The sequence below is a fragment of the Phytophthora cinnamomi genome (genome assembly GCF_018691715.1).
Source record: "Phytophthora cinnamomi strain GKB4 chromosome Unknown Contig3, whole genome shotgun sequence".
Lineage (NCBI taxonomy): Eukaryota > Oomycota > Peronosporomycetes > Peronosporales > Peronosporaceae > Phytophthora > Phytophthora cinnamomi.
Window position 1 is genome coordinate 219,330 of NW_027150936.1, and position 19,397 is coordinate 238,726.

The 19,397-nt window shown below is 54.4% G+C and overlaps 5 protein-coding genes across 5 annotated transcripts; 2 read left to right on the top strand and 3 right to left on the bottom strand.

Moving 5' to 3' along the window:
- Positions 1–466: 466 nt before the first annotated feature.
- Positions 467–3,160, bottom strand: IUM83_09098 (sulfatase-like protein; the record flags this gene model as incomplete). The annotated part of the gene is made up of 1 exon (XM_067933518.1): positions 467–3,160. One exon carries the CDS (start codon positions 3,158–3,160, stop codon positions 467–469), a length of 2,694 nt encoding a protein of 897 aa, XP_067799979.1.
- Positions 3,161–6,484: 3,324 nt separating this feature from the next.
- Positions 6,485–7,172, bottom strand: IUM83_09099 (sulfatase-like protein; the record flags this gene model as incomplete). Its single annotated transcript, XM_067933519.1, has 2 exons — positions 6,485–6,922; positions 6,996–7,172. 2 exons carry the CDS (start codon positions 7,170–7,172, stop codon positions 6,485–6,487), a joined length of 615 nt encoding a protein of 204 aa, XP_067799980.1.
- A 552-nt stretch (positions 7,173–7,724) lies between these two features.
- Positions 7,725–10,226, bottom strand: IUM83_09100 (sulfatase-like protein; the record flags this gene model as incomplete). The annotated part of the gene is made up of 1 exon (XM_067933520.1): positions 7,725–10,226. The coding sequence occupies one exon, from the start codon at positions 10,224–10,226 to the stop codon at positions 7,725–7,727; it is 2,502 nt and encodes an 833-aa protein (XP_067799893.1).
- A 1,572-nt stretch (positions 10,227–11,798) lies between these two features.
- IUM83_09101 (uncharacterized protein) lies at positions 11,799–13,543 on the top strand (the record flags this gene model as incomplete). Its single annotated transcript, XM_067933521.1, has 4 exons — positions 11,799–11,822; positions 13,156–13,203; positions 13,284–13,373; positions 13,490–13,543. The coding sequence occupies 4 exons, from the start codon at positions 11,799–11,801 to the stop codon at positions 13,541–13,543; spliced, it is 216 nt and encodes a 71-aa protein (XP_067799894.1).
- A 2,950-nt stretch (positions 13,544–16,493) lies between these two features.
- On the top strand, positions 16,494–19,076 carry IUM83_09102 (sulfatase-like protein; the record flags this gene model as incomplete). The annotated part of the gene is made up of 1 exon (XM_067933522.1): positions 16,494–19,076. The coding sequence occupies one exon, from the start codon at positions 16,494–16,496 to the stop codon at positions 19,074–19,076; it is 2,583 nt and encodes an 860-aa protein (XP_067800001.1).
- Positions 19,077–19,397: the final 321 nt, after the last annotated feature.

Consider the following 19,397-nt stretch of genomic DNA (forward strand, 5'->3'; position numbering starts at 1 on the left):
ATATTGGGCGTGGGTTGTGACGCGACTGGGGACGAAAGCCGGTTAGAGGTTGCTGTTGTTGGAAGGTTTTGCTTGCTTCTAGCAAGTTGAAAATCTGGAAATGACTGCAGCTACACTACGTAGAGCTAGCGGACCAGGTCTTGCGCTTGGCTATGGAGGACGAGTTGGTCGCTTCCGCCTTCTTATCTCGGAAAAATAGCCTTCCCTCAAATTAACTCAGGAAACCGCCCATTTCCACCTGGGAATTCTCAGTTAATCTAGTAGCTTGTGCGTAAAACTTCCGGAGGCTTTCAAGAGTCAAGTTGGCGTACATCGAATGTGTTTTACTTTTATGCTCCATGGTAAAGCTTGGAGAATTTATTGGACATGAAGGATATATGTGCACTAGAACATCACATTTGCTATTTCTTATATTTTCAGGACACCTTAGTTCGTCACTTTGTTCCACTGGTTTAGTTGTCAACAATCAACACGCTGCAGCGAGCAGACACTTCCCCTCCCATCGCTTCTTGTAGTACGCCGTGACCTCACGCCCCTGATCTTGCCATGCACGCCACTGGGTTTTCTCCTCGGTTGGAAGAGTAGGGAACAGGTCGTGCCGCATGTCGTGGTCTGTGTAAGCGTTGTGCAGCAAAACGGAGCTGGTACTTCGATCGTACCGCAGACGCTCATGGCCCCGAACAATTGAATTCTTGACAGCTGGGTTGTTGCTGAACACCACGCGCTCCCCGAAGGCGACGCTGCGTTTGAGGGAGCGACCGACGCCATCCTGTAGGAATCCTTCGCTCGGAACCCCAGAGACATCGGCCAAAGTGTTGAGCATGTCGTACTGCTCCGCCGCATCCTCGATTCTCAGTCCGACATAGTCGCCCAGCCGACCTTCGGCGATAAGAGCGCCAGCCACATGAGTGCAAGACACGTCGCGCTTCTCAGGAGTATCATTACCGAATTCAGGAGCTTGGCCATGGTCTCCGACGATGAGAACGATGGTCTCGTTCAGAACTCCTGCAGCCTCCATCCGATCCATGAATTTCCCGAGCTCCATGTCCGTGAAGTACCTCATCTCGAGGTAGTTCTGGATGTTGTCGGCGTACTCTTCGCCGTCGTAGAGAGCTGAGAAGTCAGGTTTATCCTCCTCGGCGTACCATTCGGGGCGAGCTTTGTAGTCCACGTGGCTCGAGATCGTGTAGTGCGTCAAGAACAGCGGCTGCTTGTCCTCACCTGCAGCCATTCGATCCGCTTGGTCGTTCGTCTTGTTGATCAGCAGGTCGCCCAGGATCTCGAAACTCACATCGTCATGCACACCCCATTGGAACGCTCGGCCCGCAGCACCTTTCCAGTCGTCAGACGATATACCCAAGTCGCTCTCGCCCAGCGCCATCATCTCTGTTTGATCCCAGAGCGCATCAAATCCATGAGCAGGGAGGAACTCGTTCCAGTCGTCGTATGCTGTCCACGTGCCCGTCGTGAAGAACGTCTCGTACCCCTTTTGCTTAAAAAGCTGGGGCATCCCCGCGAGCTCGACGTCCGTCCTGCCCCCCGTCGTGTCCGTTATCTGCACCGAGTCGTACGGGATCTGAGCGAACAGCAGACTCGCTAGCGACCGACTGGTCTTCCAACTAGACCAGAGGTTCGGGAATGCAACGCCGCGCCTCGCCCACTTGTCGAAGTTGGGCACGACCGTGCCATTCCAGCCCTTGAAGAGGTTGGACGGGTCTTCTTCGCCGACCAAGTAGTGCGAGTCGTGGAACCGGAAGGACTCGACTGCGATGACCACCACATTGGGTGGGTCGCTGTCGTTCACTTTGACGTCGAACGCCAAGTCTCCATTGAATCCGTGCGTTCGCCGGTAGAGTGAGTCCCCCGTCGTCAACGTGTACTCCTCTGTAGCGTGAATGTACGTCGAAGCTCTGTGGATGGTTCCGTCGGTGACTACCGGCACGAATCCGGTCTCGGTGACCTTCAACGCTCGGGTGAACAGCTCGTTAATGGTGGTGTCCATCGCCACATTCGCCACCAAAGGTGACGACGCCTGACTTATCGCCAACACGATCATGGGCATGAGCACGATAGCGAACAGCGCCACAACGAGCTGCAGCACGCGACGCAGCCAGTCAACGCTTTGAAACCAATGCACTACACGCTCGCACATGGTCTCGTGGTGGTCACTTGCGTCGCTTGGTAAAGATACTTGACTGAGATCGTCCACGTGGACAGCCACCGCGACGCTGCAGCTCACTCGCTTGGGCGTGACAGTGTTCGTATACTGCATAACTCTACCGTTCTCCAGCAGCATCTCGTTCACCTCGTCGTAGCTGTCGTTAGAAGAAGAGGAGGAGGGGGCATGTTCCTGTTCCTCCTTAGGCGTCCACAATTCGTCGTCTTCCGTTTTGAAGCGACTGCGGATGCCGTCGACGACTCGAAGCAGTGCGTGGGTCGGATTCCAGCGCGTGAGGTCCGCCCACGACGCCCACGTGCGTATTGAAGCGAAGAGCGTCGCCACGAGGAGGAGAACTGCCCCCGTGAAGTACGCCTCGTCAAATTCCGAGCTGGAGATGGCCACACTGCCCACCATGTCGCTGTCGTGGATAGCCATGGCCACGACCTCGAAGGTGAAGCGCATGCTACGCAGTCGCACCAGCAACATGTCGGCCACGAATGGCGCCGCAGTCGCCACGAACAGCAGCCACGAGGTCGAGAACGTCACCGCGCGACGCACGATGCGCTGTCGCTTCCACTTGATGAAGATCTGCACCGTCATGCTGTCGGACGACGTGCCGAGTGTGCGGAGCAGCACGAGGTCGATGAACCAGAGCGCCACGACGAGGTACGTGGCGCAGATCGAGTCTTCCAGCAGACCCAGAGCGAGCGCCCCTAGCTCTACCGCCGCGGTCTCGTCACCGTCGGTGCCGTACATTTCGACGAGTGCCGACAGCCCCACGCAGCGGTAGATGAAGAAGAAGAGCAGCACTGCAACGTAGACGAAGGCCCAGCCGAGCCACCGATGCGACCAGAAGTTGGCGTACTGCAAGTCAAGCAGCAACTCGCGAGGTCGCCGCCAGCGGCCAGACTTGAGGTCATAGCGAGAGTCGAGGGCCGAGAACTTCTCGTCCATTGCTGGCGGTTCGACACTCAACGCCGCAGACGAAGACGACACCATCGTGGCTGGTGGAGGGCAAACCTGCGCCTGGAGCAGAATCGTGGTCGACGCAGTGTTCACAGTGGTTGCAGTCGAGTAAATTGGAGAATGACAGCAGATCGAAGACTCGAAATCGAGTCGTGTCATCAAGCACGGGTACATGTGCGAGCTCAGGTTGTCGAAGCAACTGGATAGCAGACACCTTGGGCGTTTGTGGTCATGGAACTGCAAAGGTGGTAGCGACTAAATTCGTAGGTGGCGTCGAGCAGCACAACCGAACGCTGCGAGGGAGCTTGGTGTCCGCATAGTCGGCGTACAGTGGGCTCTGCTGTGTTCGAAATGGCTCTCGCGACCTTATTTCTCTGAAAGCCAGGCAAACTTGAACGTGAAGTCGACCCCTTCACACATACAAGCGAACCTGTTAGTGTAGCCCACGCTCCTCCCTGTATATTCCATCACTACGTACCAAAGTGCACCACGCGTAATGCCAGAACCATGGTGGAGCACGCTACCAACTTGCTCTGGAAGAGCTCTCTTTGCGTCTCCAGTACGAATGCCAAGTGATGCAGTGCACTGAACCCGAGGTTGCGATATATCAACGCAACGAGCAGCACAAGCGCGATAGACTCCACCAGTGAGAACACGAAGATGGGGCCGACCACGTCTCCAATTGTAGCTGTGGTGGCCCCCGCCAGCTCCGTATGATATTTGGCGCTCTGGAGGTGAACCAGCACGAGCAAGTAGATGCCATAACATAGAGGGACGAAAGCGTCGATTACGGTGCTGAGAATAAGACACTCGGTTGTGAACAGCACTTCCAGGGCCTCTCGGAGGATATTTACGTGTGGCGTCGCGCTCTTGCTATCGAATTGAGAGCGGGACTGCCGTTTTGAGTCCGTTTTGCTTCTCGAATCGTACGTTGGGGCTGGAAAAATGACGTTTAGGTTATATCGATCCACCCACGTAGCTGGTTTATCTACGAGGCCCGCTTTGGCGAATATGGTCAACTCGCTAACCTCCACCCGGTTGACATAAGCAGAATACTTTCTGCTGGACTCGATACGAGACAACCGTTCTAGCTGGTCGAGAAGATCTCGGAGTTCTAATGAAATATTATGTGAAAGACACGACCGAATTTGTATCCGCTGGCGACTCTGCATCTTGAAGCTGCCTTCATGTTTGCAAAGACGGGAGGCTCCACCGAGTACATTACCCACGATGCCCATCACTTTCGCGGCTTCACTCAACCTCGCCATAGTTGTTGCAGTGCGACGGTAGAAACAATATAGCATTGTTGCGGATCGTGCAATGTCGACAAGAACGATAATAAAGACTGACAAAGTCGAGTTTGTGTTTTCCATACTTGTGGCCATGTAAACTGCGTTGTAGAAATCCACAGTGAAGATGACCGCCTCCGGCATCATGTCCTCCATGTGAACCACGAATCGCAGTGCTAGATTTTTGATCACGAGTTTAATAACTGGAAGTAGGAAAATCACTAGGAGCTCGTAGTTGGTGTTATTAACAGCATGGAACAGCACTTGATATGCTGGATAGATGAGTGTAGTGATCTGTTGGGTAGCTATGAAGCCTCCGAAGCACACGAGCCGCTCCCTATCCGCAAGGACTGCGCGGATAACACTAACCCCAGTAATTAAGAAACTTGCTGCAATTGAGACGCCATAGAGCACGGGTATCATTGTAAGGGGCATAAATGGGATCGGAAACCACACGTATGCTGCGACTGCCATAGTCGCTACCATTTGAACGGCGGTGCCACAGGATATTAGCAAGAGTTGTTGACTCCTGGATATGATAAATGACTTGAGAAAATACTTGGCTTGGACCATGATAGTGTAGAAGACAGCACCGGAGACAATCGTAGCTCGGATCCAGAAGCCGTAGTTGCCCCGCCATCCCAGGACAGGGTCTTGGAGAGGAACGGACTCCTGGCAGATGATAAAAACTTCTAAAGGGAGAAACAGTGCCGTGATGGTAAAAAGAACTCGGAAAAGTGACGCCGTTCGCGTGTACTCATCGAGAGCAAGGAGACGTTCAACGGAGTACTGCCCTCCTCGGTAGCTGATGTGCAAATTCGACCACACTTGAGAGAGTTTCAGGCGCCAAAATCGTAGGCAAAGACAAACTGTCGCTAGCGAAGCTCTTTGAAGCACCTCTTGGCTATGCTTTGGCAAGGGGAAGATCATTTCTTGAGCTCGTTTTGGCGGATGAGGTAGGCAGCTCTATATTTATTAACCTCACGAAGCACATCTCTAAATTAGCGGCACAGAAAATTCAGGACTCTATAGTTTTAACATAACATAAATATAGGATCTCTGAAACATAAAAAAAATAATAAATTAGCGGTTTTGAACGGAAGTTACGTGAGAAAATTTGCAGTTCGTAAGAACTGTGCTTGCCCCTACAGACGAGTTTGTCACCGCAACTGCATTAAGTAACCTTTAAGCTACACTAACTAGGCAACATTGCCCTTGCGGTGCGAAGTTGTACCACCCACATACTACAGTCATGTTTGTCATTGAGCAACGGTATCCACGGTAATTCAGAAAGCAGCACAGCAACGATAAAATGCCTTTGCTGCCCTCATCCCGATGCACATTTGTCTTGATTATCTTCGGGATAATCTTTCGGAAGATGTCTACGTAGCGATATCGTTATAGTAAATATTGACCGATTTCAAGCGATCACAGCAAGGATATAAATAACACTTGCAATCTTTTCAAGTGTAGTATCTGTGGCCAACACTAGGGAAAATGAAGAACTATTACTTCGAAGCAATACACAACAGCTCTCGCGATTTGAAATCAAACAACTATCAGCGCACTTTGAATTCGATAGATCAGCGAGAGGCATAAAACATTAAAAAAAAATAAAAAGATCGTAGCTCGGTTAGCAGGAATCAGCGAGTGTGCAATAGCTTTTGATCAGTTTGTACAGACTAACTCTTAAAACACGATTATTGACACCGATGTTAATATTATCTAGTAGATTTGTAAGATTACCAGGTAGTTTTGCAAAAATTATACTTAAGTACAGCAACAGTTATTGAAAGACAACGAAGTGCGATATCAAGCAGGCCTTAACACCCGCAAACCAGTAAGGATCGGTCCATTCAGTAGATAGTTGTGTACAACCAATATTCTCCGGGAGACTCAACACCATGGAAGATGGTATATGCGTTAGTCAATTGCACGAGGAGAAGCAGCTCGATGAAGAGGACAACATCTCCGGGTTCCGTCAAGTGGCACTAAAACAAAGATAACCGAAGAACTTGCCCAACAGTTCTGTTACGAGTTTTTTTTTTCTTCTTTTTTTATCGCCGCGCTACGTCGCTGCCTTGTTGGACTTCTGCTGGTCCAGCAGCAGGCTGTCCATGATGCTGGCAGACACGTAGTCGGCGCCGCCCTCCTGACTCTCTACCCTGGGGGCAAACTTGCCCTGCTCCGCCAACTTCAGCTCGGCCATGGCCAGACTGGCCTCAGCACTGCGTCTCACGCCGTCCTGCATCTCGTACGCGGCAGCAGATGCCAGCGAGACACTCGAGCGGCCCGCAGTCTGCGCTTGTTGCACCGCTGCTACGGTTGCCGCATCCGTAGTATGACCAGAGGTGTTCGCGGCGGCGGAGTGGTCGAAGGTGGCACCTCTGGGGGGCGACCCAGCGACGCCCGTGGGCTGCAGGGGGCGCCGCATGCTGCCGACGCTCGTGAGTTCGGAGCGGATCTCGTTGAGCTCCTCGATGCCTCGTTGAAACTCTCGTTGTAGCTGGACATTACCAGTGAAAATTAGTAATCGATCTACGGGTAAGGGGAAAATGACTACTCGGGGGTGGCCGCACCTTGACCAGGTCGTTGTCCTTGGTGGCGTCGAAGAACTCCTTCTTGGCGCGCAGGATGGCGCCCACGGAGCGGCCGCTGTAGAGCCCCACGAAGCGCCCGATCTTGGGCAGCTCGCGCCGTCCCAGCAGGAAGCCCGCCGCCGTCACCGTCACGAACACTGTGCCCCAGTGCACCATTCCTGCAATGGCCACTGGTCGGACCTAACCGGACAAAACATACGGGAGGCGTCAAATCGACTCAACATGTGCGAAGTCGACGACTGGATGGTCGGTTTCAAGAACTTCTCGTATTCTATCCTCGTATCCTTCAGGAACTTTCGTCTAGTTCAGCAGCATACCTCAGTCGTCACAATTCCTACTGGACCGGAGCAGCGAGCTGTTGTCGAGCTGTGCTCGCTCTTCGGAGCCTCACCGAGTCCCCGGAGACTTACGCTAGCACGACTACCTCTGCTCCAGCCAGTTCACGAGCAGGCCGTTCGGCTACTGCCGAGCATCCGCAAGAACAACGTTCTACTCACTGATGCCTGCCACTTGAGCAACTTTGAGTTGGACTCGACTATTGGCCGCTGCGATGGCAAGTGCCTCCAGGAGCATGAGCTCCGCGTGTGCGGTGGAACACGGTAGCGGTGCACTCAACCGCTCTAACCCGGAAATCTCGACAACGATTATAATTTGATCGGCTGCTGTTAATGAATACTACTACATGTGCTTCGACGTTTGCGGTGCTGCTCAGCATTTCCCTGCGAACAAGCACCTCTTGTCCCATCGCTTCGTGTAATACTCGGTGAGTTGGCGGCCATTGTCACGCCACTTCAACCACTGCGCCTGCTCTTCCGGTGTGAGGTCCGGGAACAAGTCAACATGCATGTCGTGGTCAGCTTTGGCGTCGTGCAGAAGTACAGACCTTGCAGCGCGATCGTAGCGCAGTCGCTCAGTTCCACGGACGACTGACATCTTACGGCTCGGGTTGTTGCTGTACACCACCCGCTCGCCGAACTTGGCCTGACGCTTCAGTGATCGACCCACACCGTCCTGCAGGAACCCTTCCTCCGGTACGCCAACAATGTCTGCTAGTGTGTTGAGGATGTCGTACTGCTCCGTCGCGTCCTCGATCTTCATCCCCACGGCGTCACCAAGTCGGCCCTCGGCAACGAGCGCGCCCGCTACATGATGCACGGACACGTCACGCGCCTCCGGGATATAATTTCCAGCTTCGGGAGCTTGTCCGTGGTCGCCCACGACAACGACGATGGTATCGTTCAGAATCCCTGCAGCCGACATGCGGTCCATGAACTTTCCAAACTCCATGTCCGAGAAATAGCGCATCTCCACGTAGTTCTTGATGCTGTCCGCGTACTCCACGCCGTCATACAGCGCCGAGAAATCGGGCTTCTTCGATTCAGCGTACCATGTCGGGCGCTCTTCGTACGACACGTGACTGGAGATTGTGTAATGCGTGAGGAAAAGCGGCTTCTTCGCTTCTCCCTTCGCCATGCGTTCGCTTTGCTCCTTGGTCTTGTTCACCACCAGGTCGCCGAGAAGCTGGAAGCTGATGTCGTCGTGCACACCCCAGTAGAGCTCGCGATGCTCCTTGCCGAACCACTGGTCGTGCGTGATACCCAGGTCGCTCTCCGCCAACTTGATCATCTCGTCCCGCCCCCACACGGTATCGAAGCCGTGGGAAGGAAGGAACGTGTCCCAGTCGTCGTAGTCGGTCTTGCAACCTGTCGTGAAGAACGGCTCGTACCCCTTCGCCTTGAAGAACTGCGGCAGGCCGTCGAGCTTGTAGTTCTTCTTGCCTCCCGTCATACCCGAGTCCGCCACGCTATCGTACGGGACCTGCGCGAACAGCAAACTCTCGACGGAGCGGCTGGTCCTCCAGCTCGACCACATATTGGTGAACGCCACGCCTCGCTTGGCCCACTTGTCGAAGTTCGGGGTGACGGTGATGTTGCTGCCCCTGAACAAGTTGGACGGGTCCTCCTCGCCGACGAGGTAGTGCGAGTCGTGGAACCGGAACGACTCGACCACGACAAGCAGCACGTTGGGCGGATTCTCGTTCTCCACCTCAACGTCAAACGCCAGGGGGCCGTGAAAGCCCGTGGTGCGTCGGAACAGCGAGTCGTCCTGGAACAGCTCGAAGTCCTCCGTTGCCGTGTGGATGAACGTCTTCGCCGAGGCGATGCTGCCGTTCGCGATGAGCGGCAGGAACCCCTGCGCCGTGACGAACAGCGCCTGCGTGAACAGCTCGTTCAGCGTGGCGTTGAGCCCCGCGTAGGCCACGAGCGCCGAGCTGTTCTGACTCACGGCCAGCACGAGCGCGGGCAGCAGCACCAGCGCCAGCACCGGCACGACCGCTCCGACGCGGCCGCTGCAGCAGTTGACCTCGTTCTGCTGCGGTTTGACGGCCACGACGCCCGCCTCCTTCTCGTCGGCCGGCGGCTTGTCACCGCGCAGCGTGGAGCCCAGAAACTCCACGGTCTCCCCCACGCCGTCCTCGAGACTCTTGTCCTTCTCCTCGTTGAGCTTCCGGTGCACGCAGCGCTCGACAGCGGCCACCACGGCAGCCGTGGGGCTCCAGCGGGTGAGATCGGCCCAGTCGTTGGCCGCCCGCAGCGCCGCGAAGAGCATGGCCGTGGCCGCCGCCAGCGTGGCGCTCACGTAGGCCTGGTGGACCTCGGCGCGCGAGATCTCGGCGGCGCCGGCGCTGCTGGACTCGTGGATGGCCATCTTGACCAGGTCGAAGTGGAAGCGCATGTCTCGGATGCGCACGAGCAGCAGGTCGGCCACGAAGGGCACGGCCATGAGCGTGAAGAGTGTCAGAGACGCCAGGAACCGCACGAGGGCGGAGACACGCTGCTGTCGGCGCTGACGCAGGTCAACGGGCTTCTGGACGCCCTCGACGTCAACGTCGACAGCGTCACCGTCATTGCCACCGTCACGAGCTCCGCTGAGGCGTTGGCGACGCTGCAGCAGCCAGCGGTCGACGACCCACAGCGCCGCGCAGAGGTACGTGGCGCAGACCAAGTCCTGCATTGCGCCGAGCAGCATTGCGCCGAGCTCCACGTCCAGCGTGCAGTCGCTGGGCGTGCCGTACATGGTGATGAGGCTCGTCAGTGTGGACGCGCGGTAGAGCGAGAAGAAGAGCAGGACGACCAAGTAGACCAAGGCCCAGCCGCGCCACGGCCGACGAGGTCGTGTTCGTGTGCGTGTAGCCATGTTGTTGTTCATCCTTGGGACGCGCAAATTCGAGACTGACTGGGCTGGTGGATTTGCTGTTCGGGATCACTTGGCGTTTGCATGCGATGGCGACGACACGTCCAGCTGTCGCGTCGAAGGGTGCAAACGGGCCGCGGTCAAAGTGTCGTAAACGTTGATGGCGGATGGCGCGTGGGTCATGAGACGGTGGCGGTCCCCTCCTCTGCCACTGGCGGAAGGCAGCGAGTTGCGGCGAGGCCTGCATTTGGATGAGAATGACCGACGTGGTTCTCCTCCGGCAGCGCGAGACCAAGCAGGCCTTTCAGCTTGACATGCAGTTAATTTTAATCAGCGCCTACAGTTAAACGCCTTAGGGCCGGCTGGTCATAGATATTGCGAGCGTTGATCACAGCAGCCACGTGGTGGCCAACCCTCTGAACCGGGAAATGCTCAGCTGAGGGCATAAGAGCATGCTGCGCTGCATGCACAGCTGATAGTACGCATTCGCTTCAGCGTGATTATTGGACGCGGATCCCTGATTTTCGCCTGTGTACCGGATTCCCGGGAAACCAGGGCGTTATGGAGTTCTGGATTTTGAAGCGGTGCGAAAGAGCAACGTGGATGGCGACAGTGTACTACAGTGTTGTACACACACGAAGGTGTGACCTCCGACTCGTGGGCGCGGGCGCTGTGCTGGACCAATTGGAGGATTATGAGCCGAGGCATCATGCCAGCTTTGACTCATTGAGACAGGAGTGTCTCCTGCAAAACACTTCGGGTACATTATCGCAAGGGTTCACCCGCTGTGGCTACACCATTGCACTCAACTCTTCTCTACGACTCAGGTTTTCCACTGTGTAGCGCAGAGTTGCTCACGCATGAGAGGCCCAACATGTCCAGAGCGGCGTGGTGATCACAGTGCGCTGATGTGAACACCCATTGTACCCCGTCGTGGTGATCACAGTGCGCTGATGTGAACACCCATTGTACCCCGTCGTGAGAAGTCTGGACAAGGAACTTCGTGCGTTTCCCGCTCGTCAATCGATCCGAGTCTCGCTTGCTCTCAGAGCAGTGCTCTGGCAGAAACTCTGCGGGGTCAGCGCTGAGTGAGCCACTGATTCAGTGGCTCACCTGTTCAGTGGCAGTTTCACCTAGCGTCCACCAGGCGTAATCGCGTCGTCGCGTCGTCAACCAATTGTAATACTATTTTTTAGTACATGATAGTAATATGCACACAGTAAATATCTGTTGTATTTAGATAGAAGTAACACATACTTTGGGGTGTTACTATATTCGCTTATTTGTTTTGCACCTATACAGCAGTGGCTAACTCGATGAACTAATGTCCAAACAAGTTCTAGCAACATGCGAACTAAGCTGAGTTTCCAGGTCGTTTCAAGAACCATTGAGTTTGGCACAGGAGAGCTTATTATTTAGAAGTAGAGTATGTTTGTGGAGTCGATTAGAAATAGCTAATCTGTAACTACTAATAGTAGCTAACCTTAGGGGTAGTATTTTGACGAATCGTCTACAACGGATAGTAACTCATAATTTCCTATCAAACAGTCATGCTACTATCGTAGAACATGTTACCAACCGCAAGTCATGCTCAGAGCTGCCACAAGCCAGGTTCGTGGCTTAAATCTCAAGCATGCATGAGTCTAGCAGGTCTAGTCATAGCGAAACAACTTTGGTCGGACGCGGCGTTGCTACCACCTCGCTATGAATACGTGCAGCCTCTGAAATCTCGAGATCTGCAATACGCTTGAGGTTCATGCCAAAGATCCACAGTCACGAGATCTACCGGGGGCAGACTACACACCAACAAAAGGAGCCTTTCAACGTGCATGACCAGCAGCTCCTGGACCAATCGGAAGTTACTGTACCACTGAACAATGCACGTTTGACTGGATGGCAAGGTGGGAGTTCGTAGTGGCAGGGTTGACCAGGATGATCAATTGATGCCGGGTGACGGTCTCAGGTCCACCAGGTACGATCTGGATAGCACACACAGGACACAGGGCCAGTCTCGTCACCTTTGTGTCCTCCTTTGTGTCCTGGTACACTGGATCCGCCCGTTGCCGGGCCAGTTCTCGTTCAGTGGTGTGGGATGTCACCGACGCCACGCGCGGCATCGGACGCGCGCAGACTGCAGCCAGGTACTTCAAACGTTGGCATCCAACGACACGAGCGCGTACCAGAATTGTACTTCTTCGTTGGCGCTGCGTGTCTCGCGGTCAGCGTCTTCATGTACGGTTAGGCACGATGACTCTCCGCTTCAGCAGAACAACTTGCTCTTCTGCGTGTACGCGTCCAGTACGGTCGCCGTGCGAGGAATCGATCTTGGCAGCTGCATCCATGCGTCCCCCCCCCCCCGTTCGTTGGACTGCTCTTGGACACTTGCACCGCGTCACTCTACTCTGTTTAGTACGTAGCTCTGCTGTCATTGTCAAAAACAGAAACGTAAAGCACTAACGGAGCACTCGCAGCATCTTAGGGCGTAGTGATCACGGAAGGTCTGACTCACCTGAGCGTATAGCGGTCGTGATCGTCTGTCGGCAAAAGATTTGGTGTTGTTCGCGTTCAAGAGCTTCCAGTCCGCCAGCTTGATCTACGAGGAGCTCGTAGGTAGCGCCTGCACTCTTGGCATCATCAGTTTGCTCTTTAGACTGCACATGCTGAGTCGTCTAAACGACTGAAGAGAATGGAGATGCAGACCGATCTGGAGCGAACAGTAGCGAACCATTCCTTCAACATCGTGCTCAGTGACAATGAAGACGGGGTTCCAGTGATAATAGGGCCGCGGTTCGTGGCTCGACGACCTTAAGACTGCCACGCTGCGACGATTCGCACGATTCTCCTTGTGGAGATGGTATCGTTCGTCGTTGTAGCTGGTCAAATGTACCTCGCGATCTCTGGAGCCTCGGAGACACCGCTGGAGCTGTCCTGTGCCAATGGATAGCTATGCGAGACGGCGAAAACCAAATTGAATCTGCGTCACATTTTTCAGGTAAGCTGACACGGCTACAACGACGGTGTGGTGAGAATTCGTTATCCTCACCAACTCATTTTATTTTATGGTTCTTGCAGGTGCTTTGTGGTCTTGTGGATGCTCTGTACGACACTGGAGCAGGAAAATGCGCCACAGCCCCACTTTACATTTGCAAGGAATTAGCAAAGGTGAACAAATTGAATTTAATGGTGCTAACAATGTTGTGGGTACACGGTGAATTTCAATTTGCTCAGCATTCAGGTGATAGGAGACTTCTTTTTTTTTATCCCATCGATTCATGTAGTACGTGAATCGGAGTTTAGCCATGCTAGCCACTCATCTTGCGCCTCGGTCGTGAGACTTGGAAATAAGTCGTCTCGCATATCGTGATCCGTGCGACAATTGTAAAGTAGAACGTCACTCGAGTGGCGATCGTAGCGTAGGCGTTGGTTCCCTCTGACCAACGACATCTTCATAGTCGGGTTGTTGCTAAACTTGACGCGTTCGCCAAAAGCAACGTTCCGCTTTAGCGATCGTCCGACCCCGTCCTGCAAAAAACCCTCGTCAGGAACACCGGTGATGTCAGCTAAAGTATTTAAGATGTCGTACTGCTCAGCAGCATCTTCTAGCCGCAACCCAGCATATTTCCCCAGTCTTCCCTCGGCAACGAGAGCTCCAGCGACTCGAGTTGCAGACAAATCCCTAGCTTCAGGCTTATCATATCCGAGTTCAGGTGCTTGACCGTGGTCACCACAGATGATAATGATACTGTCATTAAGGATTCTTTCACTGTCCATTCGGTCCATAAACATGCCCAGCTCCATGTCGGTAAAGTAGCGCATTTCCAGGTAGTTTTTGATGAGCTCTGTGTATTAATACTCGTTGCCTTCGTAGAGCTGGGAGAAATCGGGTTTCTCTGAATCAGCGTACCATTTGGGACGTTCTTGGAACGGAATATGGCTCGAGATTGTGTAGTGTGTCAGAAACAACGGCGTTTTATCCTTGCCTTGGGCAATTCGGGTGCCCTGCTCCTTCGTTTTATTGACAAGAAGATCTCCAAGAAGTTGAAAACTAAGGTCATCGTGCACGCCCCCGTAAAGACCTCGCTGCTTCTCCCCGTACCAGTCATCTGGAGATATATTCAAGTCGCTCTCTGCAAGCTTCATCATCTCATCACGGCTCCACACCGTATCAAATCCATGGGTTTGGAGAAAGGAATTCCAATCATCGTACTCTTTTCGAAGATGACTCGCTCTACCGACGAACAAAAGGCTTCCAAGGAGACCTCGCCTTCGACGTCACTGTCAGTGACGATAACCCTCCAAACGTCTTGCTTATTGTGGTCAAGTCTTTCAGGTTTCACGATCCTCGTTATCTTGTCGGGGAACTCTGTGGTTGAGTGGATGCAAGCCTCGACCCACGGAGTTTATCCATTCGTGTCAACGGGTACAAACTTTGAGGGGTATCACCTAACACATGAGCAAAAAGCTCGTTTAGCGTGCGGCGTACGCTACTGACAACGGGCTCGCGCTGCTCACCGCAACCACGATGACCGGCAAGATGATGATAACAAGTAGAAATACAGATATCTCATGCCACACACGTAGACGAGTTCGTTTGACTTGAGGTGTCTCCCAGGAGGTCGGCGTATTCGCGTCTGCAACCACGAGGTCGCAAAAACTTAGGTTCCTGGGGCTGTTCGAGCCAGAATTTCTGCTCGTACTGTCAAGTTCCAGCATAACCTCATCAATCTCATCGTTACCGCATCGCCATCTGAGCTAGCTTTGGTCGACATGGCTCGAACTCGTTTATTGCTTTTCTGAAAGCGTGATCGTGATGTAACGACAGTAGTAATAGCGTGAGCTGGGTTCCACTGTGTGAGCTTGGCCCATGGTGCACATGTGCGGATCGCAGCGAATGCAATGCCTACAATACTCGTGAAAACCACCATGACGTAGAGTTGCTTCATCTCATCACTTGTCATCGCACCTACAGCACTATTTTTCTCGTTCGAAGCCAGCAACTGGAACGTAAAGCGCACTACTCGTAGACGCACGAGCAATAAATCGGCGACAAAAGGGCCCACAGTAAATACGCAAGATATCCACGCCAGTAGGAAAACAAAAAGTAGAGACGCAATCTGTTTGAGTTTTGTTGTATTCGTCGGATCCGCTGCGTCAACGTCCAAGGCGTAACTTTGCTGCACGGCATCAACGAGCCACAGCGCGAAGGCAAGATAGATCGCACACACGAGGTCTTCCATGAAGCCGAGACTTAGTACTGCGATCTTCACGCCAAACGTGTGATCCTCTTCTTTTCCGTACATCGCAATGAGAGCCGAAAGCGCCACACTCCGATAAATGAAGTAGAAGAGGAGCACGACGGCGTAGACAAACACCCACCCGATCCATGGTCGCGTCCACAAACAACGATATCTCAATCGACCGCAATAGCGCTGGCGCCGCGGGGTATCGACCACCGGCAAGGATCGAGAACCACCACTTCGGTCGTCATCGCGAGCGCTTTGTTTAGTCGGGCGGAGATTAATTAATGGATCGCGTGTCCCAATGACCCCACAGCAGCAGCCACCGATGCATGTTCCGACCCACCACGTTGGGTCGATGAAATACTTTCCGGCCATTAAGGCGTCTTCAAGCATTAACAAGCGCGCGGACAGTCTAATTGGGCGGTGGCACTTGGAGCTGACCAGCAGCATTTGTGCCGCCAAATTCAGGCAAGTCGGGTCACCACGAGCTCCAATCCTGTCGACGACTGCAGCGTGCGTGTCAAAGTGGCGGGCACAGCCAGCAAGTCAAAGTTCTCGCTGAAGAAAAGTTTTTTTTTTCTCTCGATTCGGCTGAAAACTTCAATGCTTCTCGTTGCCAGACCGCTCTTCAAAAAAAAAAAAAACGGTAAAAGCTGAACGACGCGCAGGGGTTTCTCCCAGATTAGTTACCTAGACCATTTAGTCTCTGCAACTTCAACCGCCCCGCACTTTTGACGCGTTTCTACGGACAGCAAAAAATTAAAACAACTAAAACGAAAGACGGTTCTCGTCGACAGTAACGCCTGCGACTAGACGCTGTTAGCTGGATGCCATGCAGCATGTCGGGCGTAGCGCCTTCGAGCGCAACGCGACGAAGTTAACCCTTGATGGCAGTCAGATGTGACCAGAAAGTAGGCGACTTGGTCTCCTGCGTCGCCTCGGAAAGTCCGGGCGCCTTCCTCAGGACCTGGTCCGAGGCACGGAGTGACTCACCACTACTCGATTCGATTCCAGGCCCACTATGGACACATCACAAACTGAGATGGCCGAGCTCGAGCAGGCGAATCCCTTAGCGGAGACCGTCAAGCCCGCCCGATCCGGGGGATCTCGACCTTTCGGGGCCATGCTCAATGGCGTGCAGCACGCGGCGCTGTGGCGGCGGCCGTGGCTCGGCTGGGTCTTCGTCTACGCCGTGCCGCTACTCTCCTTCTTCGTGTACCGGTGCATCGGGCTCAAGCCGCTGATCCTCATGTACGGCTCCAATGCGGACTGCACGTCCGGCGTGGAGGCCGCCGCGTTGGCGCTGGGCTTCCTGGAAGACTTGGTCTGCGCCACGTACCTCGCGTGTGCGTTGTGGGTCTTCGACAGCTTCAAGCGGGTGGTCGGTGACCGCCTTGGGTGTGGTGGTGACGGCTTCGTGGACATGTCGGAGAAGCGCAAGCGGCTGGCGCTGCGAATCTGCAACGGTATCTCGACGTTCCTGGTGTCGTGGCTGCTGTTCGTCGCCATGATGGCGCCGTTTGTGGCCGACCTGCTCATCGTGCGGCTGCGGGACATGCGCTTCACGTTCGAGTTGGTGGCCATGGCCATCCACGAGAGCAGCAACGCCAGTGCTGCTGCCATCTCGCAATCGGAGATCGACGAGGCGTACGTGAATGTGGCGGGGCTGGTGGTGGTGGCCACGCTGTTCGCCATCGTGCGGGCGTGGGCCGACTGGGCCGATCTGTCCCGCTGGAACCCGGCGTTCGCGCTGGCAGACGTTGTAGCTGCTCGCGTTGCTGCGGGGAAGGAGCTGAAGGGTGATCTGCTTAAGACCCCGCACGACAAGGTGAAGGAGAACTCGGAGGAAGCGAGTCTCGAGGCGGGGGACCCCACGTCGTACATGGTCACGACGTCGCCGAACAACGTGAGCTATAGTGATGCAACCACGGACAAGTCCGCAGCTTCCGCGACGTCGGCGATCTCACGCGTGACGGTTCTCCGCCTGTGTGTGTTGCTCGCCATGCTGGTGCTCGGCCTCATTGTGCTGCCGGTCATCGTCCTCGCTGCCAGTCGCGCGTGCTCGTCTCTCGTGGCGTACTCGGGGCTTAACGCGACGCTGAACGAGCTCTTCATTCGCGGCTTTGACGTGACAGCCCAGGGCTTCACGCCATCCGTTGCAGACGGCAGCATCGATCACGCTAGGACGTACGTCCACTCGGCCACGGAGAAGTACACGCTCTTTAAAGACGACTCGCTCTACCGACGGACTCTGGGGTTCCAGGGAGATCTCGCCTTCGACGTGAATGTCACCGAGGAGAACCCGCCCAACGTCCTGCTCCTTGTGATCGAGTCCTTCAGGTTCCACGACTCGCACTATCTCGTCGGAGAAGAAGACCCGTCGAATCTCTTCAAGAGAACCAACATCACCGTCACGCCCAACTTCGACCGATGGGCGAAACGAGGCGTGGCGTTCAAGAATATGTGGTCAAGTTGGCGTACGAGTCGATCGGTGGAGAGCTTGCTATTCGCACAGCTCCCTTACGACAGTGTGGCCGACTCGGGCATGACTGGAGGCAAGAAAGACGTCGAGCTCGCCGGCCTGCCGCAGCTCTTCAAGGCAAAGGGCTACGAGCCATTCTTCACTACGGGCTGCAAGACCGACTACGACGACTGGAACAAATTTCTGCCCTCTCATGGCTTCGACACCGTCTGGAGTCGAGATGAGATGATGCAGCTAGCTGAGGGATATCTCAACATCTCGTCGGACGACTGGTATGGAGACGCTCATCGTGCTCTTGGTTGGGGCGTACACGACGACTTGAGTTTTGAAATCCTTGGCGACTTGCTCATCAACAAGACCAAGGAGCAGAGCGAGCGCGTGGCTCAAGGCGAGGCCAAGAAGCCGTTGTTCATCAACCACTACACTATCTCCAGCCACACGCCGTTCAGAGATCGACCCAAGTGGTATGCGGAAACCAAGAAGCCCAATTTCTCGGCACTATATGAGGGACTAGAGTATGCAGATGACGTCCAGGCGTACCTCGAGATGCGGTACTTCACCGACATGCAGCTCGGGAAGTTTTTGGACCGCATGTCCGACGAGGGGATCCTCAACGACACCATTGTCGTCGTTGTTGGTGACCACGGCCAAGCCCCAGAGGACGGTCTGGATGTTCCCGAGGCGAGAGAAATTTCGGCAACGCGTGTTGCAGGAACAATTATTGCTGAGGGCCGGCTGGGAGACTATGCGGGGCTCATGATCGATGATGCTGTGGAGCAGTACGACATGTTGAACACGCTGGCAGACATCACCGGCGTTCCTGAGGATGGTTTTTTGCAAGATGGCATTGGGCGCTCGCTTAAGCGCAACATCACGTTTGGTGAGCGTATCGTGTACAGCAACAACCCGAGCCGGAAGATGTCGGTGGTTCGCGGCCACGAGCGACTGCGATATGATCGCTACTCAAGTTCCGTGCTGCTGCACAATGCAGACACCGACCACGAAATGAAGACGGACCAATTTCCAGCCCTCAGCGCGAGGGACAAGGCGAACTGGAGGACCTACCGCGACAACGGACGCCGTATCAATGCCTACTATACGAAGCGCTGGGACAAGAAGTGCTTGCTTGCTGCCGAGTGCTAAGGGGTGCTAGAAGTCCTGTGTTTATGTGTTTTTTTGCTTACTCAAATGTCGTAGATCGGGTCTCTATTGAATGGGAGGAGGCTGTAGGTTCTTCATAGCTACTCATAATATGAGCAACCGCTTTTTCAACTGATATTCCTTTTACAGGTGAAGTCTATCCATGCACGATGGGATCAAGCTGCGTGAGTGATACCATGAGTGATACCATGCGACGGCGACAGCCTCTGCGATTTGGGTGAAACCCCTGATTTCATGGTTAAGCGATCGCCTCGGAACTTTGTATGCTCAAAACATGAAACTGCAGGTACTTTAGAGCTTCAT